Source organism: Anas platyrhynchos, chromosome 12, assembly GCF_047663525.1.
Source record: "Anas platyrhynchos isolate ZD024472 breed Pekin duck chromosome 12, IASCAAS_PekinDuck_T2T, whole genome shotgun sequence".
Classification (NCBI taxonomy): domain Eukaryota; kingdom Metazoa; phylum Chordata; class Aves; order Anseriformes; family Anatidae; genus Anas; species Anas platyrhynchos.
In genome coordinates, this window is record NC_092598.1 from 19008032 (window position 1) to 19028979 (window position 20948).

At 38.8% G+C, this 20948-nt stretch overlaps 1 protein-coding gene across 1 annotated transcript; it reads right to left on the reverse strand.

Moving 5' to 3' along the window:
* Nucleotides 1–24: 24 nt before the first annotated feature.
* On the reverse strand, nt 25–20684 carry GPT2 (glutamic--pyruvic transaminase 2). The gene is made up of 11 exons (XM_038185570.2): nt 20220–20684; nt 16905–16994; nt 15308–15416; nt 11557–11690; nt 9297–9540; nt 7859–7938; nt 7161–7297; nt 6184–6358; nt 5238–5393; nt 4056–4168; nt 25–2855 (listed from the first exon to the last, which is right to left on the reverse strand). The coding sequence occupies exons 1-11, from the start codon at nt 20496–20498 to the stop codon at nt 2765–2767; spliced, it is 1608 nt and encodes a 535-aa protein (XP_038041498.1). The 5' UTR covers nt 20499–20684; the 3' UTR covers nt 25–2764.
* Between the last annotated feature and the right edge of the window lie 264 nt (nt 20685–20948).

Consider the following 20948-nt stretch of genomic DNA (forward strand, 5'->3'; position numbering starts at 1 on the left):
TCACTGCAAAAAAAGACAAGATCATCTTGCTCGGTATGTTTAATCTCATACAAACCATGTAATAAGACTTAAAAAACAAAAACAATACCAAACAATCCCCTCACCAAACCTTTCAGGCCACAATTGTTCAGTCTTAGTCAAGACTGATCCTCTCTATGAAGAAATAAATCTGTTTTGCTTAACTCCTGGTTACAACTCCTTAGAGAAAAATATTTGATTAATTATGAGTATGTCTAAGATCATCTGCATGTTCAATTCTGCATTGCTGAGGAATAGTTTTGTGACAACAAGTCCGTCAAATTTCTAATCCGTGAACTGGAGCAATGCATAAATCAATGGTCTAATACATGGATTAAAGTAAATACTATTTCCAACATGAAGTTAAATGCTTCAAATTGTGTAATCCAGGAAATCTTGTTTCAGTAACATAGGAAATGGAGAACTATTGCTCTTTCTTCTTTTCTTTTCTTTTTTTTTTTTAAACATGTGCTTTATTGTTTGGAATTCTCATACATCTAAAGTACCATTATAAGGAGCACCTGTAGGAAAATCAAACCTAGAAGCATGCACTTGAAAGTAAGGATTGTCTGTTATTAATCAAATATTTCATAGACATTGAAAATAAACCTCCTTTCTTAGCTTTACAGGATTGACCCACAAAATGCACATCTACCTTATCACAGTACATACAAATATTGTGGATGGACAATAGAAATCACCACTCTTCCATATGAGATGCATCAAGAACAAAGCGTTATTTCTTATAATGTCAGAAACATAAAAGGCACCATAATAGAATGTTAAAAACAAAACAAACAAAAAAAAAACACTTCAGTTTATGCCATTATATTTTGGTTTAAAACTGTAAGAATTGCGGTCCTGACTTAAAACAAAAAGCCTTTGACACCTGTAAAGTATCATTAGAAATTTGTAAACCTTTACATTTTTCCAGAAGTATCAGGTGCAAATGCAAGGCAAATATAAAATCTATCCACTTATTAAATTACAAATACTACCCCAATGAAAAAGCTGTAGTTACAAAAATATAAAAAATATTCTAACTCCCATTGTTAGATTTTAGTTTCAATCTACAAGTTTCAATCTACAAGTCGAAAGCCAGATCTGATTTAGACACATTTCTAGACTAGGAAAGCGCTGTTTGTCATATTTTTAAATCAATGTTCTAACCTCTTACTACAGTTTTGCTTTATAAATTTGATTTATTAGTGCATGTTAAGGATGCCAAGGGGAGAGTGCTAACAGATAAAAGCTTGCATTTATCAATGGATAGTAGCAATGTAAGTGTTCCCTGTCTGCTGTCCTCCCAGAAATCATTTCACCCATTACAGATGAAAGTAAATTTTTTTGTGAAATGTTTTTTCCCCAAGCTTCCATACATACATACTTTGTGTAGCAGCATGTGATTTTCATTTTTGAACCTGTGTCCACTGGTAGACGATTGAGAAGTGCTAAGTTTTTTCTCACAACCTTCTGTGAGGAGCAGTGAGAAGTATACCAACTGCTAATGCTACGTCATAGCCTAGCAGCTGCTGTAGCAAGGACAATTATTGTCAACATCTCTGTCTTCTACACATAATGGTTTGGCACATCCTTTATCCATATCTTGATTCTCTAGCCCTTGGCTTTAGTATTACCTGGATCAGCATAGGATGCTGAAGCAGCTACAAAGGCAGCCTAACAAAGTGCTGGTAGACATTAAAATGAATTTACTTTAATCATTTAATGACTAGATGAAATGGGATATTCTTAATGAATAATCTCCATGAAATGCTGAGCCTAAACCTGACAAATGTTAATGCTTTCATGGCTGAATACTGGAAGGAAGCTATGTTTCTTCAGTACTTTACCAGTGCTAGCAGAAGGCATCCGGCTTCCATCTCTAGGCAAACTGAAGCCTTCTTTCTCTGTTTTAGTGGAACTAGCATGGATTAGTGGAGTAAAACAGCTGTACTCCTAGATGATTACTTGATTTAGCTGTGTTTTAATAAGAGTACAACAGTATATGAAGAAGAAGCTAATATTCCTCATTATGTTTCAGTTTCATACAAATAGGGTTCAAACAGACACCATATTCACTCCTGTGATCAAAACTGTATATTCACTCTGATTATGCTGTGATGGCAGGATTTCTTTTTAACAGAAGTTCAAAGGTATCTACACACATCTGCCAGTGATTTTTTTTAAATAAGCATGCTGTACCTACACGTTTAATCAGATCCAGAGAACACTTCATACTTAAAAACAAAAAAGGAAAAATCCAGTACCTTGTAGTACCTTGCAGTAGGCTTCTGAATTTTTGTTTAGAATTTTAAGATGGGAATCATGTTCCTAGCTAAACAATTGCTCCAAGCATTTCTGTCTTATAAAAACAACAACAACAACAAAAACACCTCCCCAAAAAACAGTAGTAGATGTCATGACCAACTCCTTTCCCCAGCCTGTTGAGTCAAAAGTTCAAGAATGTAACTTCCAATCAAGGCACAAAATCATTTACTGACTCCTTCCACCGTTCTCTTCTCATTTTCCCCTTCCTCTTGAAAGAAAAAAAAAAAAAGTTGGTGTAACAATGTCGTATATTAACAGACATTAAATTCAATCCAGTAAGTCTTAGCTGTATCTGAAATAAGTTCTGTCTAGTTTGAATTTAGTTTAATTAGATGAACAGCACATTTTCAGCAGATTCTTGTTCATTTTCTGCGTTCACCTTGACGGGGAGGGGATGGAGGAAAAAGCCACAGCAGTTTCATGCATATTTTTCAAGAAACTTTATGTGGAAGTCTTTCATTTTCTCCAGTAGGATCTTCAGCTTTTCTATCGGAGGAAGTATGGTCATTCTGAAAAATAATATTTAGAAGAAAAAAAATATATATCCAACATTGTCTTCAAAACAAACTGATGTGTAATCTTGACACAGATGTTGACTTATCTCAGGGCAATGCTAGTAATATGTAAATCTAAATATCTGTTTTGATGTGGTGCTCTAATTTTTTGCATTTATGCTTTAATCAAATATTAAACTGGAGCAATTAGTTTCCATTGGTTAATGTATAGTAATTACAGAATTTTTATTTTTTTTGCTGAGTGATACAAAACATTATCAGGAAGAAAAATCAGTGAGTCAGTTTCATTTTGGTGGCAGTTATGTCAAATACTTTTTTGTTTAGTATGAAGGGCTGGTGATTATGAGAAGATGTACGTTTCTTTCTGAATTGAAAATTTAAATACAATTTAAACAATATAACATCCCACACTGCATGTTTAAGTCCCCCTTTTCCTTCAGCATAATCTGTAGATCACATTGAGTTATCAGCCTGTACACAAGAATTACAGAGGAAAAAAACAAACAAACAAACATTTTTCTACACATGTACAGGGATGGACTTGCAACAGCTTTTCCCTGGAGCTGCATGCACCCGGACATCTAACTCAGCTATTTGTACTGCTGAACTTGCATAGCTAATGGTACCCTCTGTTACATTGCTTCAGACCAAACAAGACTAAATTCCATGATAAACTGCAGCTATCAGTGTCTTGATTCTAATAAAATGTTTATTGGAAGCAAGAGCAATGGACTCTACATTCAGTTTTGGTATTAAAAGACTTAGTCTAATTTCTTGTTTCAGTAAACAAAGTAATTCAGTGTGTGTAGAGCAGATTTATAGGGGAAGGTACTGCATCTTTCACATGATTTCTCCATATCGAAACACTGTTTAATTCCCCTCCGCTTATTAATGCCTTAGCCAACTTTAAAGCTTAGAGTATAAGCTACTAATTATTGTTTTTATTTGTGGAAAAGACATTTCAAATGTCAGTGTATAAAAATAGAATAAAGCTATGTCAGCAAGCTGGGAAAACACTGTAAAAACCCGAATAGCTCATCTAGCAGATCAGGTCTGTTCAACCACAGAAAATGTCAGTAGAGTGAGACGACATCAATGTAAATAAGATTTCTTATATTTAGTCAGAAAATAAAGTATTGGGATGGTACTTAGCTTATTACAGTTCATTTGATTTTAAATCAACAGAAACTGTACCTGAAATGGTAGCTTCCTTCTCTTTGGCCAAATCCACTTCCAGGTACAACACAAATTCCAGTCTCTTCCAGAAGTTTCATGCAATATAGCATGTCGGGTGCCATTTTATGAGCCTAGTGGAGTGGATGCTTTGGAATTAATGAAGTCAAAATATTCCAAATAACTATTACTCATTTCATGACTTTTTTTTTTCCTGAAACCTTGTCTTGCATTGTTACTTTCTATTTTAACTATTACTAAATACGTGAAGAACAATTCCTAATTATACAGTTCACACTTAATTAAAAAATGGTAATTCATGGAGGAGCAAGGGTAAAGAACCTACATAAACCACTTGCTTTGAAAGAAAGCTTCTAGATAATTTTGTTTTACTCCTTGACTGGCTTGTAGCTTTTTGTCAAAAGTCTCAAAATCGTATTTACAAAAATCTAAGCTACGGACATTTGACAAAATGAAATTAGAGCGGTGTGTTCCAGTTCTGTTAGCAGTTACTATTTTTTCCCTTGAATTATCTGCTGACTAGAAAGTCCCCTGATTAATAACTATGGAAGTTCTTACACACATGCAGGTTATACACCTTGTCACAGAATCAGCAGAAAGAGCCCTGTTTTTGCCCTCAGCTACGTAGATATAATTCCCTTTAAAAAATGTATGTTACATATTGGGTAACAGAGCTCCAGCTAGGAACAAGACTTGTCATTTAGTGATATAATTGACTGATCCCAATGCGGGGAAAAAAAAAGAAAAAAAAAGCTATTGTGCAGAACTAAAATTGGTAAGACAACCTCCCTCTCTCTTTCCTATGCTTGCTGAATGTGGTTTCTTTACAGGGTCAGTAGTGTTCAGCTGGTCACAGTCCCAGGCACATAACCTGGCTCGACCTAGCCTGGGCAGGGGCAGCAATCTCGAATGTGCACGAGTCCAGCTACCTGTCTGTCCTGTGACTTTATTTAACGCTACCCTCCCTGGTTAGCATTCTCAACCTGGATGTCTTACAAGTGTAGAGAAATGCTCTGTTTACTTTTTAAGTAAAGGTCGTGTTACATTTAAGATCATACATAGCCAATGAAGTCCTTTTTTTTACATGGCCTTACTCTACCTCTGGAATAAAAGTTCATCGTTAAAAGTAGCAGGCACAAGCATGTGAAGGTTAAAATGGACTGGAAAAAATGGATGACTGACCTTTGCTTCCTCAATGGCTTTGGCAGGGATAAAGATCCGTGGGAAAGCATACATAGCTCCTTGAAGTGGATTGCAGTGAACTCCTGGTACCTTGTTAAACATGTCTTCTGTCAGTTTTGCTTTTTTGGCAAGATTGTTCAAAACAGACTCCTTCTCCTGTTTAAAAGGAAGGTGTTCAGTTTGGCATATTTGAAGTGGCAGTAAAAATGCTAGAGAAAAAAGGGATGCTTCAAGGAGCCTACCCAGAATTAAGCATTTCTAGGACTCTGCTGAGCTTTTAGAACAAGTGATGCTCCTAAATCCAGTCTTACTTTTACAGCCAGCAATGCAAAAAAAGGCATTAGCAAGGTATAACTATGAAGTGTTATAGATAGACAATAACCTGCTCAAACCTCTATCTGCATGTCCTGTTCTTCCTTCTAAGCATCCACCCTTGACTATTTTCAGAGACCATGTTACCTGAACCTTTGGTCTGACTCAGTACTGTAATTTATTAAGCCATACTTTGTTTCATTTGTACAGGTGAAAAAATATATGTATACTTAACACAGAATGCCATATAGTTCAGTGTATAGAGGGATACCTAAGAACAAGGCTGAGTTTATAACTCTGAACTTATATTCCTCTTTAGATTTAGTAAAAGCATATATATATATATGTATTTTTTTCTTATGCTAAACACAGAAGAAAAGTTGCACTTAGCAGCAGAAGACGTGATTTAATAATGCCTTCTTAGCTTTTCTTTGGCTCCTAAGCAAAGGAACCATAAAAGGAATAAAAAATATTTTAAGGTAGATATATTCAGTTAATATAAAAACAAACAAAAAAACAACTGCATAGTTCTGTAAAATGAAGAAAAAGGTCTGGTCTCTATGCATATTGTGAGTTCACGGTGCTCAGGATAGGTTTAGGAAATGTACAACAGAATAAGCATGTTATCACTGACCTTTATGAACTGTGAATAGGATTCTTCTCCAGGTACTGGAGGATTAACTACAATATCCATTGCTGCTTGTCCTGAGACTGGAGAACAAATGCGAACAGAAAGCAGCTTAACAAGCTGTCCTTTCATTTCTGGGTGCAAGTTAATGACCTCCATATAACCTCCTCTGTAGCCACATCTATGGAGTGAACAGAAAAGATCAGTTGGCCCCAAGTTTATATATGCACTTGTGTGTGTGTATATATATATATATATATATATATATATATATATATATATATATATATATATATATATAAAATACTGGAAAAGCGATGAAAATAATTGCAAAGGTGGCAAGAGAGTTAAGATCTTGCAATATATAACACACTGGTGTTGAAACAGCTGCTATAGTCATTGTTCTAAGATGGCACTAAATACCATACCATTAAGCTCTAGTATCCCATACAGGGAAAATAGCGTACATGTGCCTTCCCTGTTGGACAAGTTAACTATTAACATGGACTGCTTTCTCTTCAGAACAAGCACATATGGCTGTCACAGACTGCATTTAATCAGAACATTCTTTTTATTCCATCTCTTCCTCTCCAAAACAACCAAACCCAAACAATTGTAATATTAATGTCCTAGTGATATTAAATGTACTTAAGCTGTTCTGTTGGATTTTGGAGAGCCTCTTTTCCTTTATCACAGGTTTAGGACTGTAGGATTTCAGCTTTGTGGAACAGAGGCATTCAGTGTCCGAAATAAATACATTCATAATATTGAACTATTCAGTACATTGAAAACCACAGGGCTAATTCATCACTGCTTAAATGTTTGTTTTCTTTTTCTTAACATTTTTTTAAATTAAAATCAATAGAAGATGCTGGATTACCTTCAGGTCACTAATGAAAAATGTCTGTCCAATCAGATTAACAGGGAAGGTGAAAAATTAAATTAAAAATTAAAATTAAAATGTTAAATGAAAACAGACTTACTCGCCCATGTATCCCTTAGATGTAGAGTGAAAAGAGGCCAGTTCAACATTGTTATAGTACTCAGGTCCCATCTCATACAGAATCTTTTTGAAGGAATGAAACTGGCATCCTTCAGAGTACACATTGTCCTGGTAAACCTGAACAGTCAGAAGACATTAATGTACTCTGTTCCTCCAGCTAACGATAAAAGACGGCCTTTTAGAGAGCCAGATCTGAACTGAAGAAACAGTTGTTACACTTGAAACTTAAGCCTTTAGAGGACACAAGGTTCTTTGTTAAGTAATAGTTACTGTAATGATGTGTTTTATCTCATGTAGCCATACTTAATAGTTTAGCCTTTGGAAAAACATTGAACTTCTTTATATAATTTACCCTTGACTTGTACATTTAAATTGATTTTCCTTCTGTTGCTTTCATTTTAAGTGCTCTGAAAATCACACAGGTTTTTAGGTCAGTTCTAGCAAAGTCTCTTCCTCGTGTTTCCCGCTTGTGTCCCCTACACTTTCTCTCTAGTTCAAATCCAGATCAAGCCACCTTTCATTAACCCCCAATATTAATAATCTCGCATGTTTGTCCATGTCTTTATATGATAATAGAGAATCTGTTCTTTAAAATGCACCACTACCACATATGGAACAAAGTTACATTTTTATGCTTACTCTTAGCTCTGCTTTTGAGGGAACAGAATACACCCTTACCTCATCAGCCAGAAGAAAAAGTTTCTCTTCCCAAGCAAAGTGTATCACATCTTCAATGCACTTTCTGCTTTGCACCTGTCCTATAGTTTGATTTTTAAAGCAAGAAAAATAAAGTTAGTGGAGCATACAGACAAATCTTTTAGTGCAGACCTAGTTAGACAACTACCTTTTCAATAAGATGCTCCTCTGTCTCAGAAAAGGGCTGTTGAATTTTAGAATACAATTCACTAAGTCTGAAATCAAGGAACATTTTTAGAGGTGTTATGGTTCAAGGTAACTTAGTCCATCCCAAACAGAGGAAGCATGAGCATCAGTAATTTACTAAGAGTAGTCTGTGTATAAGTGATCGTTTGAAATCCTCACACATGTAATGATTGAACAGGTTATTTCACAATGCAGTTTAAGCACAAGTTTGACAGATAATTGCAAGGGGATGAATTATTGTGTTCCTGTTTGTGAGCCAAGCCACAGTAATTGACACTGTGCCTTCCTGACTCAAGTAAGATGTATTGACTCAAGCCAACTTTCTGCAAAAGTGCAGTGAGCTATGAACATATACACATAGATTTTTACTGCAGTTCACCTGACAAGCAACAGAAAGACCACTTATGACTGTTTACAGTAATTTAATTTTATTTGTTACCTTCCATCCCCAAGCCACTAATAGTAATGCAAAATAATGTTAATAAACATTATGTGTATAATGATAACTGACAGTTGTCTTGTCCTAGTAGTCTCAAATAGGTTGAAGAAAATTAATCTTATTTGAAAGTTTGATTTCTTTTAGCTTGGTGAAGGAGCCCTGGTCCTTCTGTATTTGTCACACTGTTTAAGGTTCCACTTGATCCCATGGAAGCCTCAGGATTTCTGCAGGAATATTACTTAGGTAGGAATCTTCCCACTGACTATGGAAGACAAAACCTTGCCTTGGGGAGTCCAGCTCATGCAAGAATAGCTGCAACTCCACAGCTCAAACAAATCCGGAACAGTGCGAGCTAGTTTCTCACTAAGCATCCTCAACTGTGCAAAGAAAGAAATCTTTCCAAGAGAGGCAGTGCTTGCCACTGAGTTCAGAGTCATCTGCAGTCATTGCCTTGCAGGCATCTTAGAGACGAGATCCTTGATACAGACCAAAAGTGACTGAAAGTCATTCCCCAATACTGTAGAAGTTAAATGGAAGCAATGACTTCAGATGTGATGCAGTGAAGTGAACCTGCTCCCTTCTCTCTCCCCAAGTTTCTGGAATTCCATGATACCAAAAAGAAGTTTCTGAAAGTATGCTGTACCATCCTACATAAAGTACTGATCTCTAGAACTCAGCTTTAAATATTTGATACGTATTTTGGATTTGCCTGCAATGTCAAATGAATGAAAGAGAAAAAAAAATGTATTAGAAAAACATCAATACAAACATCAATACAACAAAACCACTACAGACCTGTGGGATTTCCTGGGTTGATGATGCAGAGGACTTTTGGATGGCAATATGCCTTAGCTTCATTCAAGGAGCGGCGAAGTTCATTCACATCTAGAGACCAGCAATTTTCTTCATCCAAATAGTAGTTCACCTGGATGGCACCGAGTTCAGATATGGCTGCTGAATATAAGGGATACTGTGGTATAGGGATCATCACTCCTGTTCGGGATTTTCCACCTCCTGAGACCAGGATCTTTAGAATTGTCTGGGGAAAAAGTAGGAAAAAAAAAGTCGTAAGTCAGAATTATTAGTATACTCTAGAATATGTTGTTGATCTTTCTTCTTAAAAGAATCTAGAGTTAAGATAGATTTCTAAAAGCTGACGGTCGTTGCCTTACATCAAAGAGTGTTGGTTTTTTTTCAAGTTAAGTTACCGACTGGGTAAGGACGGTCTAACTGAGCTTCAGAGAATTCCTCTGCATGTCACAGCTCCTGAACATGATGTCTGATCAACTTCAAAATGTAGAAAAAAAATTCTGAGCACAAGGCTAGAGGGAAACTTGGAAAAAGGAGTGTCTAGATCATGAGTATATGTTTGTTTGTTTGTTTGTTTTTTTACTGTGCCCAATTACAGTTAGAAGCAAAGAAGCCTAAGCTAGTTTTTGCTCATTGCCTTCCACTCGTATTGTCCCAGTGAACACAAGAGGCCAAGAAATAAAACCAAAAATTAGCACTGGGGCACATGGAGGTTCTCCTTTGTAATGGGAGACCTGTTTCAGATTAGGAGCAAAAGTGGCCATATGGCACCAAAGCTAGAGACTGGCATTATGCTTTCATGTTCAAGAAATACGAGAGAGCAAAAGTCTGCATATCTTAGGATGTATTATATGCACATCTTATTACATTATATGTAATTTGTGCCCAGAAAACACAGGCAGAAATGGAATGCTTGTGCTAAGATAAGTCCAGAGGATTTACCTGTTCCCAACAGCCGTGTGCCTGTGTAGGCTTTTATGTGTGAATTAGATAAAAGAGTACATTTGGTGTGGGCAGGGGAAAGATTTCTTGCCTTTAGAATCCATGGAGAACTGAAGTACAGGTACAATCAGAGCAGGCATCATTACCAACATGTTATTATAGTGTAAAAACAGAAATAGCACTTCAGATGTAACAGCAGTACCCTTTAAGTTTCCCAAGGTTCTGGAACAAAATCTGCCTTTCTGCGCCTCTCATCACATACTCACTCAGTTGCTAAGCTAATGATTTATAATCAACATCATTTTATACCCACCACTAGTTTAAAAATACCAAGCATCCAACAAATATAATCAGGAATTAAATGCAAAATTTAAAATAAAGTCTTTAATACTCTGTGTCCCCCAGGTTATGGAACAATGGTTGTTCTATCCCTGGAAGTTACAAATAATGAGACTCTTTGTACTGCCAACATTTTACCAATGGCAAAATCAAATAAGCATGGTACGGATTTGATGCGCTATGCCAGCTACAAGCTGCCAGTATAACACTCGGCATTGGAAACTCTAGAAAGCCAATTCTCTGAAGTCATGTGGAGAGCTGTTTATGTCTGAACATTGCCATTCTGAACTCTGCCACTAGATGTCATTTAAAAACAACAGCAAGCTTTAACAAACAAGTCTGCCTTAAATAAATATATAAATAGATAAATAAATAAATAAGGCAAAGAATTATTGGTTGATGTAATATCAGCAAATGTGCCTGTGTAAAGTAAAAATATAACAGTTATTTCTCTTAAATGATTACCACCTTTGAACGTTGGTTGAAGCCAACACCTAGTTTCTCCCAAAGATAGCTATTGAAATGGATCTTTGAGATTTTCACTGGCATTAATCTGCACTAGCAGAGTGTTTATTAGGACGAAGAGCTCCCAAGACTTCTCACCTCTTTGCCATGGATTGATTGACCTTTAGTGCTTAATGCATTCTAACTATGGAGGACATCATTCAGTCTTAGTGGTCTGTCTCCTATATTTATATTGTAGTGTGTATGTAACTTACACTGCCTATACAAAAGGTACTGGTCAATATATGTTAAGAGACTCCATGGGTCTGTTACGTAGCTGGCACCTTAAATCCTCATAATTGGGTGTATTTGTTATCAATTCAGTTTGACTTCTGTATCTATTAGATCAAACTCACAAGAATTTGTGAGACCAGATGTTCAACAGAGATCAATATTTCTGAAGGTAACTAATGATGTATAATTTATACCAGGAAGAGACAGGTTTAATTTTAACACTTACAGCAATGCCATCACTTGCCCCAGTGGTAAGATATATGTTATCTGGATCTGCAGGAACTCCTCCATCTCTTCTTTCAATATATGAAGCAACATCTTCACGGATGCAATTTATACCTTGACTGGCACTGTAAGCTCCTGTGAAAAAGAGAATGAGATGAGAGTTGAGTACAATGAACGTCAGATTTGCTGTTTGCTAGAAAATCCCCTGAGCTGGTGGTGTATTATTTTTTTTTAATATGAGGGCTTTGGATCCCTTTTTTTTGCTTTCCAAAGAGCATGAAAGGGAGTTGGATTGTTGGTAGAGCAAAAGCGTTTATTTGGGATGAGACAAATGCAATAATTATCACTAACATGCAAAAATAATAAACTTAATAAAAGTAGGCTTTAAAGGCTACTTTGCAAACTGGGTCAGCAAACCCATTTTTACTTTCTCCCAGTTGCTTTCATTATGCTGAAAGCCATTTCAGGTCAGTCACAATTATTTAAGTAATGGGAACAAAGAACAGGGGTGGCATGTGCAATAGGAGAGAAAATAACTTTTTAAAAATTCATGACAAAAATAAGATTTTTATTTGCAATATGAAAAGAACATGAAACCATTTCTTCCCAGTCTGAAAAGCAAAAAAATCCTGAACTGCTTCCCTCTCCCTCCACAGCAACTCCCTCAACCATTTGCAGTTACCTGTAGCAGAAACATCTAGTATCACACCAGTACACAAGGCTTGTGAAGTTTACAGAGCATAACTAATAATCTAATAAAGTAAGATTTTAGATGCTGTGTGCATCATTGCTGAGCATGTGCAACGAGTAAACAGTAAAAACAAGTCTAAGCCTAAGTGAGGAATGGATTCAAGCTATGAAGCCTAAGGCTGATGGATGGTGAAGTGACAAATGTACATGTAGTTTAGAACACTGTCATGAACCTGCAGAGTCTTCTCTGCCTTTTGGGTGGAGTGGAATAATTGTGCCTGACTTAACTCTCATCGCCCAGTTATATCCTATAAGTCAGCCTAATAATACTTCTGTAGCAGCGTAATTTACAAAGACAAAGTATTTTGCAAGTACTGTGCAACTGTATGGCACCAAGTGGCTATTCAGGGCACAAAGTTCCCTGATGTCCTAAAAATTGGCTTTCATACAACAATAATCTATATTGGGTTTGTATAAGGGTCTTCTACCGCAGCAAGGAAGCCCCTGTTAAAGTGGGGAACAAAGCTAAGCTACCATTCTGTTTTGTGCTCCTTTGAAGGCTGAGTCTCAGTGGGAATATACGGAAGACCTGAATTCAATTTTCAGGCCTATACTTAATTGTACTCAGTTGGTAACTTTGACTAAAACCCATTAGTTTTCACTGTGGCATGCAGATAAATTAAAAAACAAACAAATAAACAATTGAAACCAGTCAAAAAAAAAAAAAGTCAAAAGAATCCCAGAGTATTTGAACACAATGGAAGTTGAGGACGTGTCTGAGCCATCACATGTGGTCTGGGAGAACGAGACTCAATACTACTAGGAGGGTTTTGCCAAATGAATGCTCATTAGAAGTGAGGTTATTTTAGTTCATACCCAGAAGTAATTCATATTAAATTTGCAATTAATAGATTTAAGCAGGCCAATATAGATGCAAATACACCACTTCATAACATATATAGATTAAACATATATAGATAAAGCTTAAACATACATAGATTGCAAAATCACTTCTGTGTTGAACTTAAAAAAGTTTTACAAGTTATTTAGAACACAGCACTTAAAGCTACGTGGAAGGATCAGTTTTTGACTTCTGATTTTTCCCAAGAAAGCAAATTCCTCCGTCTCGGCCACAGAAAGCAGCAACAGGTTTTCAAACTGTCAGTGAAGTGCTCGGAGTCAGCGCCACGCAGCTGCACTTTCACTCAGGCTGCGTATTTACGGAGTGCTGTACAGAGGCTGGTGGGCACCTGGGGCCGAGAGCGGGGGCTGATAGATGGTACTGAAGAGACGGGTGGAGAGGAAGTGTAAACCAGTAGAGTAGATCAATAAGGTCTACAGTGTTCTCGGTTTTAGGGAATTCAGAGGGACAGATGTTCTTGGTACATACCATAGCAGGGAAAAAAAATATCATCCAAGACTGCAGTTTCTGACTTACAGAACTTACATTTATCCACTGAAATTAAAAGGGTGTATTCAGAGTGTTGTGAATGTTTCAGGCCTACTTCTGTGCCTACTAAGCTAATGCAAATTACTTGAAATATGTGATGATCTGCTGAAAGAGAGATTTTGTACAGGATCACATATTTCTGAAATATCATACAAGGCTGGATTCCATTCTGTTTACTCCAGAAGTGTAGGACCAAGACTCGGCATTCTGAGAGCTCTTATTATACCCCTAAACTTGAAAATCACCACCAAAAATGACTGATGAAAAATTCAGTTATATCCTCAGTAACTTTCACATGACAACCAGTATCGTATTGAGTTGTTCCTGAGTGAGCTACAAAAGGATTTCATGGAGTCAGAGTAATTTCTCCATTTTGGTAACTGTATTTTTTATGTTCTCTGTATAGAAACAAAACCAATGCAAAAAAGGCAAGGATAGAATACATTCTATATTAGGATGTGGTGTTAGGAATAGTCTAAGACTGAAATACTGCTAATATAACCCCTAATTAGGTTTTGTTTATTTTATTAAGTTTCACCTATCCTAAAAGTATGCCAGAGCAAATGGCCACTGCCATTAAGATTAAAAAATATGCCAGTTAATCTCAGAGGTACTCTGAAATGTCACTGTTCACTGGTTTTTGGACCTGAAAGAAGGTAGTTTGGTGTGCCAGACTCTTTGCCCTACCCTGTAGCTGTAACACAGCCTTCACGGTGGAATTTTTAGTGACATTTCCCAGATACAAGCAGACATCACAGCTGATAGAGGAGAAGCAATTTGTCCCTTCTATTTTCTCTCTGCTGAATTTGCAACGTTTGTACTTATTTGTGCATAGATTATATTTGTACTCTTGTGGGAGCACTGGTTGAAGAACAGAGTTCTTTAGTTCTTTTGGGGGTTATTTTGCCTTGGAGACATGGGGCTCTGATATCTTCAGCTGGAACTATCTGGGATAAATAAAAAGCTACCATGTTCTGAGTGTGCTCTTCCCTCTTTGCAGAGCGTTATCACCTTGGTACGTGTGTTTCAGATACCCCAGCTCATATCCTGGCAAACGTATTTGTGCAGTTGGTTCAAAATGAAGGTACAGGACTGTGAGCTGGATCAGCTGAGATGACATAAAGTTTGTTGATCCCACCCCTACAGTGACTGCATACTTCATGGCAGGGAGAGGAAACATCTAGAGTTGATAAAATTGTAAACAGCCCCTCCTAGGATCGAGCAGGAGACATAGCTGTCAGTCCAGGTCTAACAGATGTCAGAAGATGCCTAACAGACATTTTTTTTATAGAAATAGCACTCTGCAACACTTTTCTGGTAGAAAAAAAGCTCAGCATTATGTTTATGGTTATGCCTAGAAAGTATTGTAGTGAGGACCCTGTGACTGCGTAATCTTCATCTTGCCCTCTTCTGTGACAAGTCTTGTAAAAAATTGCACCATTACTGCTTATCAGTGGGACGCACCGAATCTCCTCCTATCATTTTGCCCTAGGCCATATCCCATTTGTCTTGTAATCATATAGAACAAGATTAGGAAATTTCAGTACTGCACATATTGAAACTACCTTAGTTGATTCTATTGCACATAAGAGCAACTGAAACAGATGCTTACCTAAGCTGTTACCTCCACAACCCTGCAAGATCCGTCTGGCTCGCTTTTTCGCATCTTCTGGAAAACTTGGGCTGTCCAGCAGGTTTGGGTATGTGCACAGTGCCACTACCTAGAGTGCCAAGAAAGCTGTAAATTTGCCACTGCTCAATGGTTATTTCAAGTTGGTAACATTACTGTTAACTTTCCTTGGACATGAAGATCACAACTTAACTTTTTAAAGCTAATTTAAAACAAAGGCTGTTGATGAAGGGTTTGCAGTTGTTTCTTTAAGGGTAGTGCTTATAGAAGTGAAGAATCTTATCAGGTTCCAACTTCTGCTACTAAAAGCAGTTATAGAGGTATTAACTCTTTGAATTACAGATGGTAAAGTTTGGAGTCAAAGTGAGCTCTGCATAGTGCAAACACAGCAAAACAGTTCATTATTCAGAATAGGAAATCTGTAAATAGCTCTGTCCTCCACTCTTTGTGTATTACTAGCCCACTTTATTGACAAGAAATAAAGAGTTTAAATATGGAGCAGAACTGAAAAATGTGATCACAGTTTTAAGTCCCAATTTCATGTTCTGTAATCCTTCCCCAAAATAACTTACAGTTATTATCAATATGAAGTTGTGAGAAATAATTAAAAAAGAAGTGGTGGTGTAGAACATAGTAAAAGTAGAAACAGCACCTAGCAGAAATAAATTTTTGAAGAAATGTAAGACAAATCTAGAGGCTTTGCTTGAGATCAGCTTTGATTTGCTCCAGTCTCTCTCATGTTTACGTTCACATGGTGTAATATGGATTGGCTGTTGTCATCTTGTGGGCAAGTGACTGAAGAATTAAACTGAATGCACATGCAGTCATGGGGAAGAAGGATTTCCCATTTACCCAGTATTTTATTTAATAATATTGGATCTGAATTAATTTTAAAGAAGCTCTGTTTTTTCTAGCTTGTATAGCTCAGTTTTATAATCTTGGCACGTGGACCCCCAGATTTATATGGCTTCAGTTTGGCCTCTGAAATTCTCTGAATTTATAGTATTATAGGCTTATGATTTTACATGTGTGTGTAAGGGATGTTCAGAAACTGTTTTTACTTGTAAGCTTTTTATTTAAAGAGTATAAAAATACTTTTATTAAATAGCACAGTAATATAAAATTTGAGTAGTATAAAAATAGTATTTATTGAAATACCATAGTGGGTGTTTTTTTTTTTTTTCCCAGCATACTGCTGCAAAATCAGGAGTAGTACAACTAGTTGCACCCAACTGCAAGCAGATTTTAAGTATACTGTCAGATGAAGAAAAGCTTTTTTTTTTCCTTAAGAACAACCGCTTTCTTTTCTGAAGTGCATTACTGATAACAAATGTGCTGAATGATAATATAGAAGTATCAGGAGAAAGGATGGATGGGCAATGATCTCAAAAGTAAGGAAAGCTACTGTATTAGTTATAGGACTTCTAGCAGAAATCCAAACTTGTAATTCTTTATCAAAGGCTTACAAGTATAAATGCATGTAAGGAATCATTAATATTAGTAAGAGAGTCAAACATGGTAAGGTATTCTTCATAATATAATCAAAAAAAGCAACAATAATATTTTATTATATTCTTACCTGACGAAGGAAGGTGATTGGCCTCTGTCCCATTGCATGTGCATCTCCAATGTTGGCTTTAATTACTTCAGTAAAAGGTTTTTTGATTCCCTAGAAGGAGAAAATTCACATTGGGCTGTTAGGGCTGAAACAGATGATAAAGAATTCCTTTTTGTCATATGGCTGTAAGTAAACAGTGCATAATCTCAGAAAAGAAAGAAGTTTAAAGCTTAATGCATTTCTTTACAATAGCAGATCATAAATGCTTTATAGAAATGATGCTGTGACACAGTTTTAAATGACTGATAGTCTTTTTTTGTTTGTTTGTTTGTTTGTTAAAGTGTTTGTTCATTTTTCTGCTAGCTGCAAGTAAGAGATTGATTTGCCTGGCAACTGCAGTGTGAGGTAAAAAAGCTGAAAGAAAGGCTTTCTGAATTGCCAGCATGAGAACAACTTGTTTGATACACCTGAGGGCAGGAGGGATCAGTCAAGAAGCTAAAAAGATTTGAGAATATTTGAGAAACCCACCAACAACAGAGACCTCGAAACCTTTAGTTCTTATTAGAATTTGCTTATACACTGCTTACTTATTTATTGTCTGACTATTTACATTAATTATGCATTATGTTATGTCCCCTACGTTACCATAGACAGATGTTTCATCATAAGGAACTCTATGATAAACAGAAAAAGTGCTAAATAGTCACCATGAATACTTAAACGCTTCTTAATTTCTGAAATCTGACCAGACAGCTGTTTTACCAGCGAGGAATTGAATAGATCTAGAGAACAGAGGGAAAACAGTTGCAGAATGTTGGTTAGCCACCACAGCTCTTTAAAATGGCAATTAAAAAAAAGAGGAAAAATGGTCAGCAACTGCCTGGTAGAAAAAAACACCATTGATTTAAATAAGAAAGATTAACTGAAAGTAAAGGCCAACATAAAGACTAAACGAGCAAGGCAAGAGCAATTTTATAGCTTTTCTAGTGTATGTTTGGGTATGAGAAACGGTAGGGAAGCTTTCAAACCATGACAGGATTTTCATGTGGACTAATGAGCTGCAAATTTATACTGACTATGTGTTGGCCTGCAGTGACAGATCAGAACCCAGATATGCAAAGATAATAATGACCAAAATATTAGAATTCACCAGGGTTACAAAATCCAAGGTATGCCAAAATTTGGAGGCTTAGAGTGGCTAACAGCTTATTCTAGATAATGTGGTTCAAATTCTCTCTGTGGATCCAGTTCAAGGCATATATAACTGAGAACGTTTAGTTTTTCATTTGTTTGTTTGCTTTGTTTTCATTTGCAATTAAATAGGTGGCATTAAGACAAGACAAATGGACTTATAGGATCCTGATGTAGCAGGGTCAAAGCATTTTACATGGCCTTAAATTTGGCAGGAATTGAAAAGTGGTTCACTTAAAATAATTGAAAGTGACTCATTGATTACATCAAGTCATTTGCTTTTATGTTTGCTGATATAAATGAGTGCCTAAATAAGAGCTGCATTTCAATCTTAAATTACAGACTAGGAACAGAGATTCCAGATAAAGATTACAGATATTTGAGGCTGAAGTTCAGCATTTTCTGAGTAATGCAAATGGTTAGAAATAAGTTTTCTTCAATCAGTGTCCACTGATAGCATAATCATTTCACTCTCATTTATGAATAAGAAGGTAAAGAAGAGTAAGAAACATGTAGAAGGAGAATGAGTTCAGTCTGAATGAAATTAAGAAAGATTCCTGCACATCTTAGTTCTGTTTGGTTCTTCTTATGTTAGACAGAATCTGGCTCACTAGAGTTGCACGCTAATACAGATGTGTTAAAGAATAAGGGATGATATTTTCTTTGCCCTGAATTAGGGTATTGTCTAAAAAAAACATAACAGTTCTCAGCAATAAGCAGAAAGATTTTCTTTTCCCACCAGATTAAAAACAGAACAAGCAAAAGCCCTAACACATAAATTTAGTACATTAGCCAAACCAGATGTTTTTTGCACACAAATACTATTGTGGTCTTTCACAGCAACACTCTCCTCCTTCCCTGCCAACAGGTACTTGTTTTTGTTTGCTTTAGTCATCTTAGAACATAGTCATGTGTCTGCAGACACTGTGTGCCATTGAAAATATTCCATGGGACTGGTTCAGGAAGAAGGCTTTTAAATGGAAAATGCCACGTAAGCAGACACAAAGCTGGCGTACCAATCTTTTAATAAAGCAATTGGCAATTACTTGCCCTTGTATCTTTTAAAAAGTGCCCAGAAGACTTTTCTCTCTGCCAATGACTCAGCTTGTAGTTGAAGAAAGCAGGGGAGCTGGGAGGAGTTAGTGAGGATCACCGTGTATCTGTTTTGTCAAGTAATATCTCCTGCTCTGCGATGGTAACTTGAAAACAAACATGCCCACTGAAAACACTGGAAGGTTTTGTTCTCTGTTCCTGGCAAACGCACCTCTTTGAGAATCCGGTTGCATGAAACTGCAATGACACCTTTATAAACAGGTCCTTGGACAAAAATCAAAGCACATGTTTCGAAATAGAACCTTTATCGCCACTCTGAAAGTTTGGGGGAGAATTGTAAAAAGGCAATTTTGAACAGCTCTAATTGAAATGATTGGGTTAGACATACACAAGTAATAGATGCACATAACACGCAGTGAGCTGAAGGCGTACACGGCCTTCTGAGATGGGGGTAGCCAAGTAACACAAAGAGCAAAGCCTTAAAATAATCTCTCTAGCATTCCTGCGGCACTGTTTTTGTACAAAACGCGTACTAGTCAAATTCTTCGGGGTAATAACAACATCGGCAAGGCTTGCTAAAGCGGTGAAGGTAGGGAGCAGTATCTGAAATCCTAGAAGCAAGCGTGCCAGATGCTTCATTCAAAGCACGAATCAATCCTCACGGTGACAAGGGAAGCTGTGAACAGCAAAGAGCCTCACTTGAATTGCTAAGCTGCTCCCCCTCCCCGATATTACGTCGTAAGTTAAGAAATCAGAGCAAAACACGCAGAAGGCGCTGGAAGCATCGCCGCATCGGGATGCTCCCTCAGCACCCGGCAGCTTCAGCAGCACCCGGCCGCGGTGCGGGGCTCGGCCGGGGCAGGGGCTGGCGGAAAAGCCCCCAGCGGCCCCCGGCGGCCCCCAGCGGCTCGCTGCCGGCCGGGGCGCTGCTCGGCCCCCGGGCTCGCTGCGGGGAGGGCGGCCCCGGCCCCGGCGAGCCCCCCGGCGCCCCAATCAGCGGCGGCGGCGGCGGAGGAGTGCCCCGGGGGCCGGGCAGGGCCGGGCCGGCGGCGTGGCCGCCGGGGAGAGCTCGCCCCGCCGCCCCCGCCTCACCTTGCGCAGCTCCTTCTCGATCTCGCCGGCCTTGAGGACGATGGGGCCCCGCACCGCGTACTCCACCGCCTTCACGTAGGGGTTCATGGACTCCAGCGTCAGGATCTTCTCGCGGCTCGCCTTCTCGTTGAGCTTCACGGCGGAGGCCTCGGCGGCGCTGCTCCAGCTCGCCGCGCCCTCCCGAGCCGGCTGCGGGAGCCGGGGCCGCCGCTCCCCGCCGCCGCCGCCGCCCCCGGGCCGGGCCGCGCCGCGCCGGGCAGCCGAGAGGAGCCGCAGCATCGCCGCGCCGGGCCGCTCCGAGGCTCCCGAGCGGCGCTGTCGCCGCGGATCGCCGCGTCCCCGCCGCCCTCGTCGAGGCGAGGGATGCGGGCGCCGCTCAGCCCTGCCCCGTCCCGCTGCCGAGCCTAGCCGCGGGCGCTGCGAGCGGTGCTGCGGAGCGGCGCTGCCACCAGAGCGGCAACACGGGCCAGCATTGCATCAGATGGCGCCGCGGAGCCCCGGCCCCGGCAGAAGGGCCCCGCTAGGCTGCCGGGCACGGGCGGCCATCCTCCGAGCCCCCTGCCCGCCTCCCCCCCCCCCGAACCCCGCGGCGAGCCGAGATGGGCAGCGGCCCGGCGAGGGAGGCGGTGCTGCCGGGCGGGCTTTGTAGTTCCTGCAGCCCCGGGCTGCGCCTGCCCACAGCATCAGGTGATGGGCAGGGAGCTGCCGCACCCACAGCGCCACCGGCCC

Coding starts and splice junctions, on each gene's coding strand:
- GPT2 (XM_038185570.2), bottom strand. CDS start 20,498: ATGCTGCGGCTCCTCTCGGCTGCCCGGCGCGGCGCGGCCCGGCCCGGG. Junction 16,995..20,219: donor TCGAGAAGGAGCTGCGCAAG/GTGAGGCGGGGG, acceptor TTCTCCTTCTAG/GGAATCAAAAAACCTTTTAC. Junction 6,359..7,160: donor TCTAAGGGATACATGGGCGA/GTAAGTCTGTTT, acceptor TTCACTCCATAG/ATGTGGCTACAGAGGAGGTT.